This window comes from Camarhynchus parvulus, chromosome 11 (genome assembly GCF_901933205.1).
Source record: "Camarhynchus parvulus chromosome 11, STF_HiC, whole genome shotgun sequence".
Taxonomy (NCBI): Eukaryota; Metazoa; Chordata; class Aves; order Passeriformes; family Thraupidae; genus Camarhynchus; species Camarhynchus parvulus.
In genome coordinates this window covers 19,671,492-19,686,168 of record NC_044581.1, presented here as the reverse complement: position 1 = coordinate 19,686,168, position 14,677 = coordinate 19,671,492, and the positions used below count along the sequence as shown (strand labels likewise).

Genomic DNA, 14,677 nt, shown 5'->3' with positions numbered 1-14,677 from the left:
AGCAATATTATTCTGATATTGGCATATGTGTCAGTAGCACAAGATTGTTTTTTACAAATATAAAAGCACCTAAACCTTGTAACTGAAAACTTTTTAAGTCTCATGAAGTGAAAATTCTGCTATCATCTGCTCAGTTATCTGAAAGTCACTGGCTTTGCAACACTTTAGAAGTTTAATTATATTTTATTGATCAAAACCCAAAACAAATCATAAGGAGGGTACTGCCCTGTTTGGGAAGCAGAAGAAAAATACTGTCTTTGCAGATAGGCTTTCAAAGAATCAAAAAGTTACTTCAATAATTTATAGTATAAGAGGACTGACAGGATTGAGATCAAAGATAAAAAAAATTATTTGTAAAACATCAGGTCTAACTCTTGATTATTGATGTGATAAATTATTGAGTGCTGAATAAAATCTCTTTAAGTTTACACTCAAAACAAGAAAACCTTGAAGAAGTGGCTTTAAGCAGTTAAACAGCTCAGATTTAGGGCTTGAGCTGTCCTTCAGGAGCAACACTGGGAGGGGGCATAATTAGTGTCTGTTTGCCCTCACCACAGGTCAGAAATGCAGAAAGCACTCACTCCTGTCACCCTAACACCAGGAGCAACTTCCTGAACTTTAAATTCTGTGCATGAAATACTGGCCCAGGATCCAAATGGAACCAGTCTTGTTAGGTCCAGACCCTTTCTGCCACTACAGCTGGCTTGAACACCACAAAACAGAAAGCCAAGTCCATTCCCCTCCAATCTGAGACATAATGTAAGTTTTTGTTTAAACTCATTCAACACCATCAGATGTAGGAAAATGCAGCAAAGCAGCATGTGGTCAGACCTACCCACATCACAGAAAGCAGATCATCCTGCCACATCCCAGAAAGTGCTGGGCTGTGCCTTGGATTGCATCGACAACTGAGGCTCAAGCCCCAAAAGAACCAGCAGTTTTGTGCCTCAGTCCCCCTGCAAGCTTCCCCACCAGGAAAGGCAATGTGCTGGGAACACAACCACTTCAATTCCTGCAGCCTCCCAAACCATTCAATTCTCTAATAAACAATTCTATTCCTTCATTTCACCAGCGTAAGGGAAACGAACAATTTTATAGTGCTGCTGTAGATTCAGCAGTGAAACATTTAGAACATCTTAATCTCTGTACAATTACATATAACTAATAAAACATGACTGGTTAAGTAGACACTGTTCAAGAGTTACAATACACAGAAACTTGTGGAAATTACAAGCTGAAAAAATGGGGTGAGGGGGAGAGCAGTTCACCTTCTGAAACTAGATAAGCAGTATTTGTGTAAGCCTCAGCTTGTGTGGTCTCTACAGAAAGCAAGCCATGAAATCAAGAGAAAGCAACTGGAGCTTTGTCTGATACTGTGTATTAATGATTTTAAATACTGTGCATTAATAATTCTAAACTGAGCAGTCCCAGGCTGACTAAACAGAGAGAGGGAACAACTCTCCTGTACTAAGGGGCCTTGACACCCTGAGAAACACAAATGGCAATTACTGAACTCACTTCTGCCAACCTCAGAGCAGTGTCCTCAGCCCACAAAGTCATCCATCAATACTGCATTCCTAGTGCTATCAAGGGGAAAACCCAACACACAATATTAAGCTAGAGAATGAGGGATGGAACACAGGAGAGGAAAAGATTAAGGTGATTGTTTAGGTTCAGAATACCCTGGGGTTGTGCTGGGGGGGCTCCCAGTGCCCTAGACCAACTTTCAGTACTGAAAACTGAATGCAGAGCTTGTTAAACAGTGGTAGGGCAAGCAGCAACTCCTAGTTCTGATGATTAAAATTAGAGATTCCTAGGGGTGCAAGATAACCCAGTGATCCCAGGCAAAGGAAACAGCAAGATAATTTTAGCTGTAATCATCTGGTTTCAGTCCCTTGAATAAAAGCTTCAATTTAAGTCTTACTAACTAAATGCATAAATAATTTAAGCAATGTTATCTTGCTGTACTGTTAAGCTGGTCTGCTGCTAGAAGCCAGGAAAGGACAAACTACAAACCTTTGGTTGCTACTTTGACAAACAGAGCCAACCCAAAGGAAGTGGTTGGAGCAGGCGCCTCTGAGGAGCTGCAACCCGGAGCTGCTCAGGAGAGCCCCAGGGCAGGGAGGGTTTCCTGCCAAGCACAGAATCCCTGCCAAGTGCTTGAGATTTGGTGCAGGCTCCCTGCAGCAGGTACAAACCAGCACCCTCTGACAGGGGCAGATGGCCAAGATAGAACCCACAGCTCCAACCCCCCCTGGGCTGACACGGGAAAGGTTCTGCAAAGGAGTCTCTGACACTGCTCAACACTCCCAGTGCCCCTCCATGGGGAACAGCGACTTCTACAGAGAATGACTTTTTATCACTTCCTAATTGTTATTTGCAAAACAATGGAAAGCCCTACATTCCTTACTTCAGTAAGCTTGTTTGTAAAAAAACATTCCTCCTCTCAGAGCTTAAGAACTGACTCATGAGTAGATTTATGGACAAACTGGAAACCTTCTTTGCTGGATTAGGCCCTTTTCTGACCCAGGGATGGGCAACTGAGAGGTGTTTTAAAAACTTTTATTCCATTTTCAGTCTCATGTGAAGGTGAGACAACACAGATGTTATAATCTCTGCCATCACAATCAGAAGCCAACTATTTCCTAATTACAATACACCATAAGTGTTTCTTGGCCTATCAGCTTTTGGCACACCATGCTGCAAATGCCTTAAAGCCAATAATCTAAAATTACCCCTCGTGGGTCCCACTACAGTGCATCTTTCAGAGTTCTGTTTCTCCAAAGTATCCAGTCTTACTTGCAAGGCCATCCTTTGAAACTTGTGTCTAGTTCCATTTCTCTCTCACCAAGGTCTGTCCTATTCCATGGCATTTCTAAGTCAGCATTTCTTATCTCAAGGTTTACATACAGATGCACACTGTGTGAGCTTTCTGTCAGGCTTGGAGAATTCTCTACAAATCCATTTCCCACACTTCTTGAGAATTCCTGATTTGCTGGGAGTAGTGTTTGTCTGACACTTCTTCTGGACTACCCACCTTGGGCTGATTGCCCTGGAAGCATTTTTTGAAACTGAGAAACTGCTCAAACATCAGTTATTTTTTAAAATAAATTCCAAACTTAGAGATTAAAGTCCTCAAAATACATACCATGCTCAGTGCAAGACACAGCAGGGAAAAAACATAACCAGCCATGCAATGTAACCTAAAAGAATAAAAATGAGGAGTAAAATGCTACACAATTTTTAGTATTGCCTTTTCCTGCCCCCTCCAAAGTAAATGCCAACCAAACTATTTCAGCAAAGTAAGATTCAGCTGAGACTTTTAAGCTCTGTAGTGTAAATGCACAAGCACAAAACCATTCAAAGTGTTCAGGCACTAGAGTGGATTTAACTCTTTCACTTAATAAACACTTATGTATTTCTATAACTGTATAAAAAGTTAAGTAAACCTACACTGGATAACAGAGTCCATCATCCTTTCTCTAAGAGTAGTATTAGGAGATTATTAAAACAAAAGGTGTGTAGTGCTCACTGTGCACCAAAATTATGCCTTGGTCTGTCCTGAGTTAAAGCATTTTATCTGTCAATCAGGTCAGGATGGAATGTTGTTTCATTGATTTTTCAAGTAATTTTTTGAATTTCCAACACTAAAACAATGAGTTCCACAACTTAACCTCACACTTGGAAAAAAGCAACCTTTTTGTATATTTTGAACTTTTGCTTTCTAATTTTAATACACTTTATTGTCAAAGGAAAACAAGCAAAATAGCTCCACTCTAGAGGGTCATCTTGGTGTAATTATTTTAACACAACAGAGCCAGAGAAATAGCTGCATCTGTGCAAAATCTATGTGTAACCTTGGCCATAGTCTCATTCTATTTTCTGTGCTGATTCAAAGCTTTTATATGCAAGTCCATAGGATTTGGGGCAAGACAAAAAAAAATTCATCAAGTAGAGAAAGAATTTCTCAAGAGTCTTACTTAACCCCAACTATACAATTCCTGTTTTTTGATGGATTGACCAGCAAAAAGCCTCCATTTCTCTAAAAAGTCTGTCTCAACCAGTGGGTAAGTCTGGGAACTTACTTACTCATAATTCCTGCTTTTTGGGGAAAAGAAAAACTACTTGGAGAAGAGGTCTGTGCTAAGGTATATAGAACCAGACAATCCAGTTTCCAAAATTCTGTCTCTAAGCTAGATAATTAAACAGCTGAAAGGCAGCTATTAATCATCCATGAAGAGTCTGTTTTATTACCCCTAGTGGTTTGTCTCTAGCAGAACCCAGCTAGGCACCAAGCAACATTCTGCACAGCTCTGTGGAGGCTTGGAAAATGGAAGGAGCTGCCACAAAGCATGGAAGCACAAACAGTGCATCTTGGAGCACAGAACACTTGGCACTCCCACAGCAAGGAAGGCTTGCAGCCTGATCAGAGAGAACAGAAAGAATGTTAACTCTGAAGGAACATAAAGCACTGCAATTAATTGTTTCCCTGCTCTCTTCTGTAATTAAACTGTGTATCACCTAACTTCTTTTAGAAGAAATCAAAATCCCCGTGTCAATATCCTTACATTTGATGTTTAATTCCTCCTCTTTAAATAATTCAACTTTAAGATTATTTTTGTGCCATTTGATGTGTGTATTCTAAAAGAAGGGCAGGTGCTGAAGTTATTAAAAGGAGGCACTGAAGGACAAAGTCTTTGAGAACTCCAGCTCCACATGCTACCCTGTAATCCCAGTAACCTGTGCTGCAGCAATTGAACAGTGTGAGGAAAACACTGAAGACAGAGGAAGGGATGAAAACTGAAACAGGGGCAGGTCTCAACATGTCAAATAAGAACACACAGATTACAGTTATATGATCTTTTCCTCTTCATCTTGGTTTTCCTAAAACAAAAAATACAGCATAATGAGCACGTCCAAAGACATCCAGGAACATTCAAGAATTAACACAGAGTGAGTATAGATAAAATATGTTCACTGTTTTTGTAAATAATAGTAAATGCCTCAAAGCACTTTTGTGCTTGGTTACTCACTAGAAAGTCAAATCAAAAGAGATTTTTACAAGGATCAAACCAGAAAGTACTAATATAGCAATGACACCAACAGGAGTCCCTAAGAAAACAACAGAGAAGTTGTTAGGTGGGATTTATCTGTTTTCATGCAGAGCAGACAAATGTGTTTCTTGAGCTAAACTCAAAACAGTAAACCAAGACAATTCCTCAGGCTTAAAGACCATAAATACACTTATTATGACAGTCCACCAGGTAAGACAGAGATGGAGCAGAACCCCTGTAAGAATGTCAGAGATGACAAACAGATGCCAGCACCTAGAGCACAGTCCTCACAAGGAACAGACCACACTCTCCATCACATCCACAGGATTCACAGGCATACCAAGTATAAGAACTTCCTATGTGGTTCTGTTCTTTTAAGGCAAATTGTGTGAACAAAACAGGTATTTTGACAGTATTTTTCCTCTGAGAAACCATCTCTGACACCACAATCAGACCAGGCCTCACAGTTGTCACCACAAGCCTGATGCCAGGCTTGTTAATGTGAGGCAGGATGAACATGTCACACAGGGAGGATATGCACAAAACCCAGGAAATTCAAAGCATACCAGAAGGGTAGACCAAAGATCATAACCTGAATTTCAAAATGTCAGCACCTTCACCTGTCTATGCCCAGGATTAGAATTAAAACTGCCAAGATCAGGGCACCACCCACACTCATTCATACAAAAGACAGCATCACCAGATCCACCACTGCAAAAATTAACCAGGTCAGATATGGTAGTTTAATTTTGCCAAAATAGCTTTAGTTTATGGTAGTTTATAGTAAGGTTGCACTTCTACACTATTGTGCAAGAACAGATAGTGGTACCTCATCTGGCACAACTTTGTGTTGCAGCTACACAAAAAAATTTTTCTTGAAAACAAATACCCTTTGGTTAGCAGCAGAATGTCTTCGTACCAGTTCAATGTTTGGCTCCGACTTATTTAACACAAGGGACTGCAAAACTGGTTAAACCACAGATTAACCCTTTCTGCATTACAACCACTGAAAAAAGTGCCAAATTGCCAGTGAGTTACAGAAAACTCTGGACTTGTGTGCAGTAGACTCAGCAACGTGAAGGAGGCTGACAATGGGAGAAGGAAAGACTAAAGGAAGTTTACAAAGTTTGTCAGTAATTTTAAGAAATGAAAACACTACAACCTTAGTATGAGCAGCAGGATTGCCAAATAAACATAATGAACAATCATTCCAACATATTTTTAAAAATATTACCTTTTACTTTTTCCCCCTTAAACGATCCTTGAAGATGCTGCTCACTGATCAATGACTTCCTCCTCCACAAAGATGTTCCAACATGTGTTGAGCGCTGGGGACATTAGCACCACCTCTAGAGCATGGAGTTTGCCTACAGGGATAATGTAAGTCAGCTTTATTGCAATACTGAATGGTTCTCTAAGGTTTTCTTTTTATTGTTCTTATTTTACATCCACGGACTTTATAAATGAATCTGGTAGAGAATGCATCTCCACAGAATGATGATCTTAATTTTACTCTCCTTTGCAGAGACCTGGAAATTTAAGCTGTTCAATTCCCAGATGCAAACTTATTCTGAAGCTGGGTAACATGTTTTGGTGGGCCCTGAAGGCCAGAACTGCCTTCCAGAAATAGCAAGACCTTTTAAAGATGGCACTTTCACTACATTCACAAAACAGAATGAAAAACGGGTAAAAACAAAATTATGGTGAAAACAAAACTTGAATTCTCGAAATATTTCTAAGACCAAGTATAATGGTCATGCTCTCAGTTCAGCTGGAGCAAAACCTTTGAAAATGATGCCTGAAGAAACAGCATCATTTTCTTCATAAATAGTCACAGTTTAAACATAGCTAAATTAATCATATTTATTTTGAGAAATTACTGCTTGATGAAATAACATCAGTTCTGACACCTAAAGGTGATACAGCTAAAAGCATAACTCAGATTCTGCAGTGTTGCAGAGCCAATAAGATTAATAAAAAGAAAACCTTGTAAATACACAAAAATATTGAACAGAAGCTGCCCTACCTTTCACAGAAAGGCAGACTCCAAGCTCTCAGGTGGTACTGAAGTTACCATTCCAACACATGTTGGGACATCTTGTAAAACAGGAAGTCTAATCATGGACCTATTAAAGAAAGAACAACAATAGGGTTTAACATTCTGCTGAAGCACTTACTGATTATGTTTATTTGGCAACACTGCTGCTGATACTAAGATGGGAATGTATTCTCACCTTTTTTGAAAAGGAAATAATAAATGTAAATCAAATATAATTGTCTTATAATATAGTAACATTAGCAATTGATTCAGTTGGAATATAAAACCAAATTCTCTATTAAACATGTACAATGAACTCCAATTTCAGGGTAAGAAACAGCTATCACAACTATGGACATTGGTTTGAAAATTGAGAGCAGGACACATCTTCTCACCTAAATGCATTTTCCAGCAAATTGTTTGCTTGATACTCATGAGAAAAGCCCAAGTTCCAGAACTATTCCAGATGTTAGAATGTGGATACATCTCTACACCTGCCACATCTCTGCAGTGCCAGACTGAAGTTTACAGAAACTAGAGAAGTCCATGCTTGTGGCATGCACAATAACTTGCAATTTGGATTATACAATACCTAACATGCCTTTTTTTGTTCCCTGAGAAAAAGCAAGTAGAATCCAGAGAACTCCAGTGTAGGTAGAGTTCAAGCATGTCCTTAGGACAGTGCATGACTTCAATCTGCTACACTTATGAACAGGTAGGTGTTAGAGCAATCCCCAAACACAATCAATAGTTATGTCCACAGGCATTTACAGAGGTCATCCTGACAGAAAGGTGCTGATGGAAAAAAATTATATTCAAACAAATACTTCAGTTTGAAGACAAATCAACTTATGGACAAAAAGTTAAAAGTCAGCAGTGAAAACAATTAAATCACATCAACAAAAAGTGCAGTGAAAACAAAATATTATATTCACAGGCAATAGGAGAGCTCAGAATTTCAGAACACACAACCACTGTAATTGAAGTACCTATAAAAGCTCTCTGAAGTAAAGCAACCAGAGAAATAACTACACTTTTATGTTAGAGCTGCTCTGTATATGAAAGAGCAGCCATCAATAGGAGAGTTTCATTTCATTCAAATAAGAACACAAATGTTGACAAACAAACCCAGAGAAAGAGGATGCCAGAAAGACTTACTGAACTAATAACAAATCCTTTAAATAGAGGCTGAAATCACCTGGCCTGGTTCCATGAAGGGTACCCCTATGGGTTTTAACATGGTTTAACAATATAAAATGCCCTCTAGAGCACACAAGTTCTTTATTTAAAATATATAGATATGCACACAACTGCTGCCACTGCCATGTCACACAGTAGATTCAATACACCCCAGAATATAAAAACCCAGATAAGCTATTTCTGTAGGTTTTAACATGCAGTGTTACAGCAGACATGCAATTCAAGCGTGGCTGAACGAAGAAACAATCAAGGCAGAGCAATGATCAATATTTCATCAGACAGAATTAAAGACATATTTTACATGTAAAATAACAAAAAGGTAAATCCATAAATTATGTTGAGCCTAACCATACAACTGTTATATTGACAGAAGCAGTGGCTCACTTCCAACCAGGCAAGTTTCTCTGAAGCCGTTTTAAGAAGGACTGTAGGCCTTGTAACTACTGAACTAGGAGACAGAGGATTCATCAGCACATTTTCATTTATAACAACCGGCATGCACCACTATGTGTGTTCTAGACTAAAAATTTATTTCTATGAAACTAAGAACTAAGTTTGTGGAGGGAAATACTGCAGATGCATGCTATGTCAGTATAACACACTTTTCCAAAGGACAGTGGTAACAGATACAGCATTTTGTAGAACCATGCTATAGACAATCTGATTTCTTAATGCAGTTGTAAAAAATTCGGAATGAATGTGAAATAAAAATATCATGGCTGACTCTCCAATAAATTTCTATCATATGTATTTAAGTTAAAATAATTTGGAAGATACAAGATGAACAGTATTCAAAATGTATTCCAGGTGGCCAAACCAGTCCCATATTTCTTAGAATGCCACAACAGTTCTTTTCAGTCAGTGCTCTGTAACAATAAAACTGAAGTAGAAAAATGGGGTGAAGAACACAAAGTAAAGAGAGAAAGGAACCATCTAAGCCAAAGAATTCAATATGTCAAACTCCTGCCTAAATACTATTGCATTATGACAGTTAATTTATGGTTAGGGTTCACCACAAGTTGTGACATTTTAGGGAGAGTTAATAAAAGCAAAATGGCATCACCTGATTGTAGAAGAAATCAGAACTAAAAGTTGTGGGAATTAATAAGCTGTTGCAGATTCTAAGCCTGTGAAGCTGTCATGCTCTGCTGTTCACAAAATATAAAGCAAAGTTTTTTGGAACCCCCAGTGAAGGTTTGAGAGACCACCAGGTTCTCAGAAAAGTACATGAGACAGCTGTTCCCTCTTTCCATGGATTTAGTTATCAGGCATTATAAAAAGGATCCTGTTTTATGCCATCCTTTGCTGTGCTCCTGCTACCTTTCACTAATATTTAATATAACATGCAGTGCAGCCTTGTTCTTATCTGCACTCAGAAACCATGCTGTAATCAAGGAATTAAAGCCAAGGAGTCTCTATTTTCACAAGATGGTTACGAACTATAGAAAACTCACACTTAAAAACCTGCTTCACTAAGTGTAGCTTGCTGCTTCAGTCAGTAAACAACAAAAACTCAGAATGTCAAAAACTAGCTTCTAAAACCTAATTAACACAGCATTCTTAGTCACCAAGAAGTAACTTATGAATGAACAAAAGTGAAACAATTACAAATTATTAAGGTTATTTTTCTTGTTTCATTCCCATAAAACCATGTGGAAAAGCCAGGATTTTGCAGCATTATTAATTTGTGAGGGTCTAATCAGCTTGCTTGCCCTCTGAAGATAACACTATTCATTCTACTAACAAAGCTAAGGACCTAGAAAGTGTCAGGAGTTGGTATGCACATGCATGATGCATATCAAGCCCTGCCTCTCAACTTCCCAAAAAAGAGAAACAAAAGCCTTCCAACCCTTTGTATATGTTTCATTGTGCTCTGCTGTCATGTAGAAAGATCAGGGTTTAAATTTTATGATTCTGAGTGGAATAACAAAAGAAATACACTATATGCTGAGAAATACCCACTCTTGATTTTGCATCAAAGAAGAATTTGAAACAGTCACAGCCTTGCCTTCCTGCATGAACAAATGGCAATGATTACCAGCCCAAAATGACTAGATACAAAATTGGATAAGGAAGCATGTGGGAAGTGGATGAATATCTTTGCATGAATTACCTTTCAGTTACTTCTTCCATTTAAATGGATCAATATTAGTCCCTTAGATTTAAAATAAACTTTGGATTACAACACTGCCAAGCTCAAGTAGAGATAAGAACATACAATATATTAAGAAAGCTCTTTCACTATGTCTTTGAGGCATCTGGCTGGTGGTTACTGCCAAAGTCTGAAGAGCATCTGCTCTCACTTTAGCAGTTTATATTCCAGCTCTGGTGAATGGAAGCACAATCTCTGAAACAGCCTTTGGGGAACACTACCGAGCTGCTCGACAGAGCTCTTACTCAGAAAAGAGAGGAGGAGATTAATATTACAGAAAACTTGAAAGATCTAGCTTCTGAGAAAGGAGACAAGAGCAGTTTCCTAATACTGTACACACCACAAATCTCTCTTTTACTAAAACATTAAAAACCTGCCCCAAAACTGAAGTGATGAAATATGAATAGACCTAAAGGTAGAAAATAACATCTGTTTAAGTCATATTCAGGCAAAATTAAGAAGAAACAATGTATCTTATCTCATTTGTCAACAGGCATAATGAAAACAGAAGAATGAGGACTCACATCACAGACTTTTTCCTAATGTGCTCGAGAAGGTCACGGGCGCTTTGCTTAGTCCTGGTGCTGTCACAGCAACATATGGCAATACTGAGTCTTGTAGTGAACTTACAATGTCATTATTTTAAGTGCCCAGTAGCACAAATTACTAAATTTGTGTGTGGTCCTAAGCAAACAACAAATCTGGCCACACACAGTGAAAATCCAGCTTCTAAAACTTCAAAATCAGCTGAAGGAATTCTCTCCTCAAGAGCCATAGATCCCAGATAGTAGCCACTTCTGAACTCCACAGCCACTTCCAAAACTATAAAAGGCTTCATGTAAAACGAAAATAAAGCTCTAAAAGTGGCTGCAGGAGATCACTAGGAGTGGCCTCTCTTCTGGATTCACTGCTTTTGAGAAGTAAATCCCTGCAGCTGCTTTTAAAAGCTTTGAAAGTTTCATTTCAATTATCAAAGCCAATAAAGCTTCAAAAACAGCCATAGGGATTTGTTCCTCAGAGAAGCAAACCCCAAAAGGCAGTGATGAATAGTGTGATGGGTTCTGTGGCTCTTAAAGTATGTACAGATTCCTGTAAGTCCTGCACTTGTAATTACAACTCCATGTTGTGCAGCAATTGTTACAGCCAGACAGCTCATTAAGGCTGATGTGGCAAATTCATTACTGATTTCCCATTCTTTCTAACAGTTTTATGTCTGTTGCCTTTTCCTTTATTGCACCTGTATCAACTATTGTGTGAGGAGCATCCCTCCCAACAGCTTCTCAGGCACATTTTGTGAGCACCTCACTGGCTGCAGTGTCAGGTGGTGCTGAGGCAGTCCCAAAAGGCAGGACTTGCTTCCCAGCCATCCTCACATCCTCACAGCCAGCTGACTGCAGCCTGCAAAACCATTCCTTTCTCTGAAGGGGAACTTAAAATGCATTTTGTAAAGTACCAGAGTGAAGTCTGACAATAAGTCAATGAAGAACTTGCCTGCAACTGCAATATAAAAAGGCTCCTGTTAATTCAATGAACATAACCACAAACAGCATTTCAAAAGAAACCACGTGACTGAAAAAAAAACTGACAGCGCTGATTTGCAACAAGATTTTGGTCTTATCTTTAAAACTCTGAGAACCAGATCCCTAAAAATTTGTGATGTAAGCATAGGTCTGAAAGAGATACAATTTACATCCCTAAATAACTGGAGTTTAGTATTTTAAGACACTGATGGCACTGAAAACATTATGAAAATTATGCTGAAAATATACATTTAAGTACCCGAACACATAGTGTATATTAACAAAGTATGTAGTATAAAAATGCATTCAACATTTCCTAACCTTAAAACATCACTAATTTTGAACAGTTATTCTACTAAAGTTTTTAACTTCCATTTTCAAATGGCAGAATAAATAAACATACCTTTTTGCCATGATAAACAAACACAGCTTTTGGAAAACATGCCATAAGAAAATCACTATGAACTTAAATAGATGCAGGTGTTAAGAACTGAATAACTGGGTTGTATGGGGAAAGAAAATCTTGACAGGAAACTTAAGCATTCTGTTAAATGTTATTCACAGGTGTCCTCTGTGACCTGTACTACTTACTTTACCTCTCTGTTTCAATCTTCTCATGTGTAAAACATGAAGTAGGATTGTGAGAAATAATTAATGTTTGCAAAGAGCTTGAGATCTTTGGATATAAAAAACATGGGGAAAGCATGAAGTTTAAAAGCACCAGCATGCTATTTTATTTCCAACTTGAGGTAAGTTACTTTTATCACAAAAACCTTGAAAGTTTAGAAACACAAAATTATGGAATCAAATGCTTAAAAAACCATCTTAAGTGCTAAGCATATTCTGTTCCTCAGAACCTCATCACTCTGAAGGAAACACTCCCAGAAGGAAAGGATGTGCTTCTCACCCGTTTCAAGTATGCGTTTATGGAGAGGTATAGCAGCAAGAAAGGGTTCGTCTTTACAGGACTGCATCTGGGTTCCAACCAAGTCAGAGTTGGTGGCCATAATTCGGGCACTTTCTTCATTAAGGTTAACACCAGCCATAGAGGCAACATCATTGATGTCATCATCATCTCTGCAATAAAAAAACCAAACATATAAAACCAAATTCTCCATGTAATGTATTCATTTTTTGCATCATCTGCTTCTGCAGAAGGAATCATCATGCCACATGCCCAGTGGGTGGGCCAACTGAGACACAACCCCTGGTGTCTTCATTTTCACAGAGTATCTTCAGAAACAACCATTATTTCTCTGACCATATCAGAAAACATCAGAAGCAGGACAATTTAACAGAAGGTGTGAAAGGGGTGTCCTCATCTGAGAGTCAGTGATGTCAGTGAAACCAGGCTGATCAGGAAAGTAACAACTGAACGTTGGGATTTTCTCTATATAAAGAAAACTAGGCATAAAATGGTAAAATAAATAACAGAAATTAAAAGCAAACCCAGGAATTTTTAATCCTGCACTGTTTCACAAGTTCCTACTAAAAGAGGCATCAAAGCATTTTCAGCAACAGTCAGGGCAGATTCTTTGGCCATGCTGAGCTCACAGGTAAGCCTGGCCTCCAAGTGTCAACAAGTTTTAGGAAAATGAGCTGCATTTGAGAAGATGACAGCAACTCCCAGGCCATTTTTTTGCCCTGCAACATCCTTTTTAACAGCTTGAGAAAGTACAAACAAACCTGAGTTTTCATACCGGTATCTCCCAAGCATCTTTACCTCCTACCTGTCTGAGGTATGACTCAGAGCTGTGAAACAGCCACCTGGATTTAGCACATTCTGTTTCACAGCTGTTATTGACACAAGCACTATTTCAACATATTCTAGATTACACAACCTTTGAGAATATCATTTTCAGAATACATATATATGGATAAGAACATTCAAGTCCAGACTCCTATTACTGTATAAAGTAAGCAAACAAAAGCTTAATTTGAAAGATGTTTAAAAAATTGTTACATACTTGATGTCCCATGCACCCTAACATACTTTGTCACTTGTAACAAGCTTAATGCCCACAGTAAAAACCAATAGCTGCAAGTAAGGTCTGAGAATAAAAGGAGAGAAATCCAGAAATGCACAATCTAGGTCCTCCCTCTCCTCCCCATACTTCTCCTGTTACTACAGCAGCCAGTTTTGGTGGAAGACTACAATGGTTTAATAGATAATGGTTTTGTTTTTATTTTGTGGGAAGAAGTCAAGAAGGGACTTTTATTTGTGTAAACCTGCAGATATGCACTGAACACTTGAGGCAGAAAATTGAATATTTTACAATGCTTTCCAGAAAAAGTCTACACAAATGAGCTTCTACTAATTTCCAGGAGTGTTAAGCACTTTGATTTCTTGTCTTCAAATGAAATTCCTGAGAACAGTGTTGCAACATCATAGAATGGTTTTGGTTGGAAGGAAACTCAAAAGCCCATCCAGTGCCACCCCTGCCATGGGCAGGGACACCTTCCACTGTCCCAGGTGCTCCCAGCCCCAGTGTCCAGCCTGGCCTTGGGCACTGCCAGGGATCCAGGGGCAGCCCCAGCTGCTCTGGGCACCCTGTGCCAGGGCCTCAGCATCCTCACAGGGAACAATTCCTTCCTAATACCCAATGTAAACCTATAATCCTTCAGTTTGGAGCCATTCCCCCTTGTCCTGCCCCTCCATGCCCTTGTAAATTGTCTCTCCCCATCTTTACTGCAGGCTCCCTTCAGGTGCTGG

The 14,677-nt window shown here is 38.9% G+C and overlaps 1 protein-coding gene across 1 annotated transcript in view; it reads right to left on the bottom strand.

The window, feature by feature from the left end:
* Positions 1–14,677, bottom strand: part of LOC115907888 (transcription initiation factor TFIID subunit 4-like) — a 153,339-nt gene that overhangs the window by 94,018 nt on the left and 44,644 nt on the right. Inside the window, 1 exon segment of the mRNA XM_030956090.1 lies at positions 12,872–13,041. Coding sequence (XP_030811950.1) covers positions 12,872–13,041 — 170 coding nt within the window.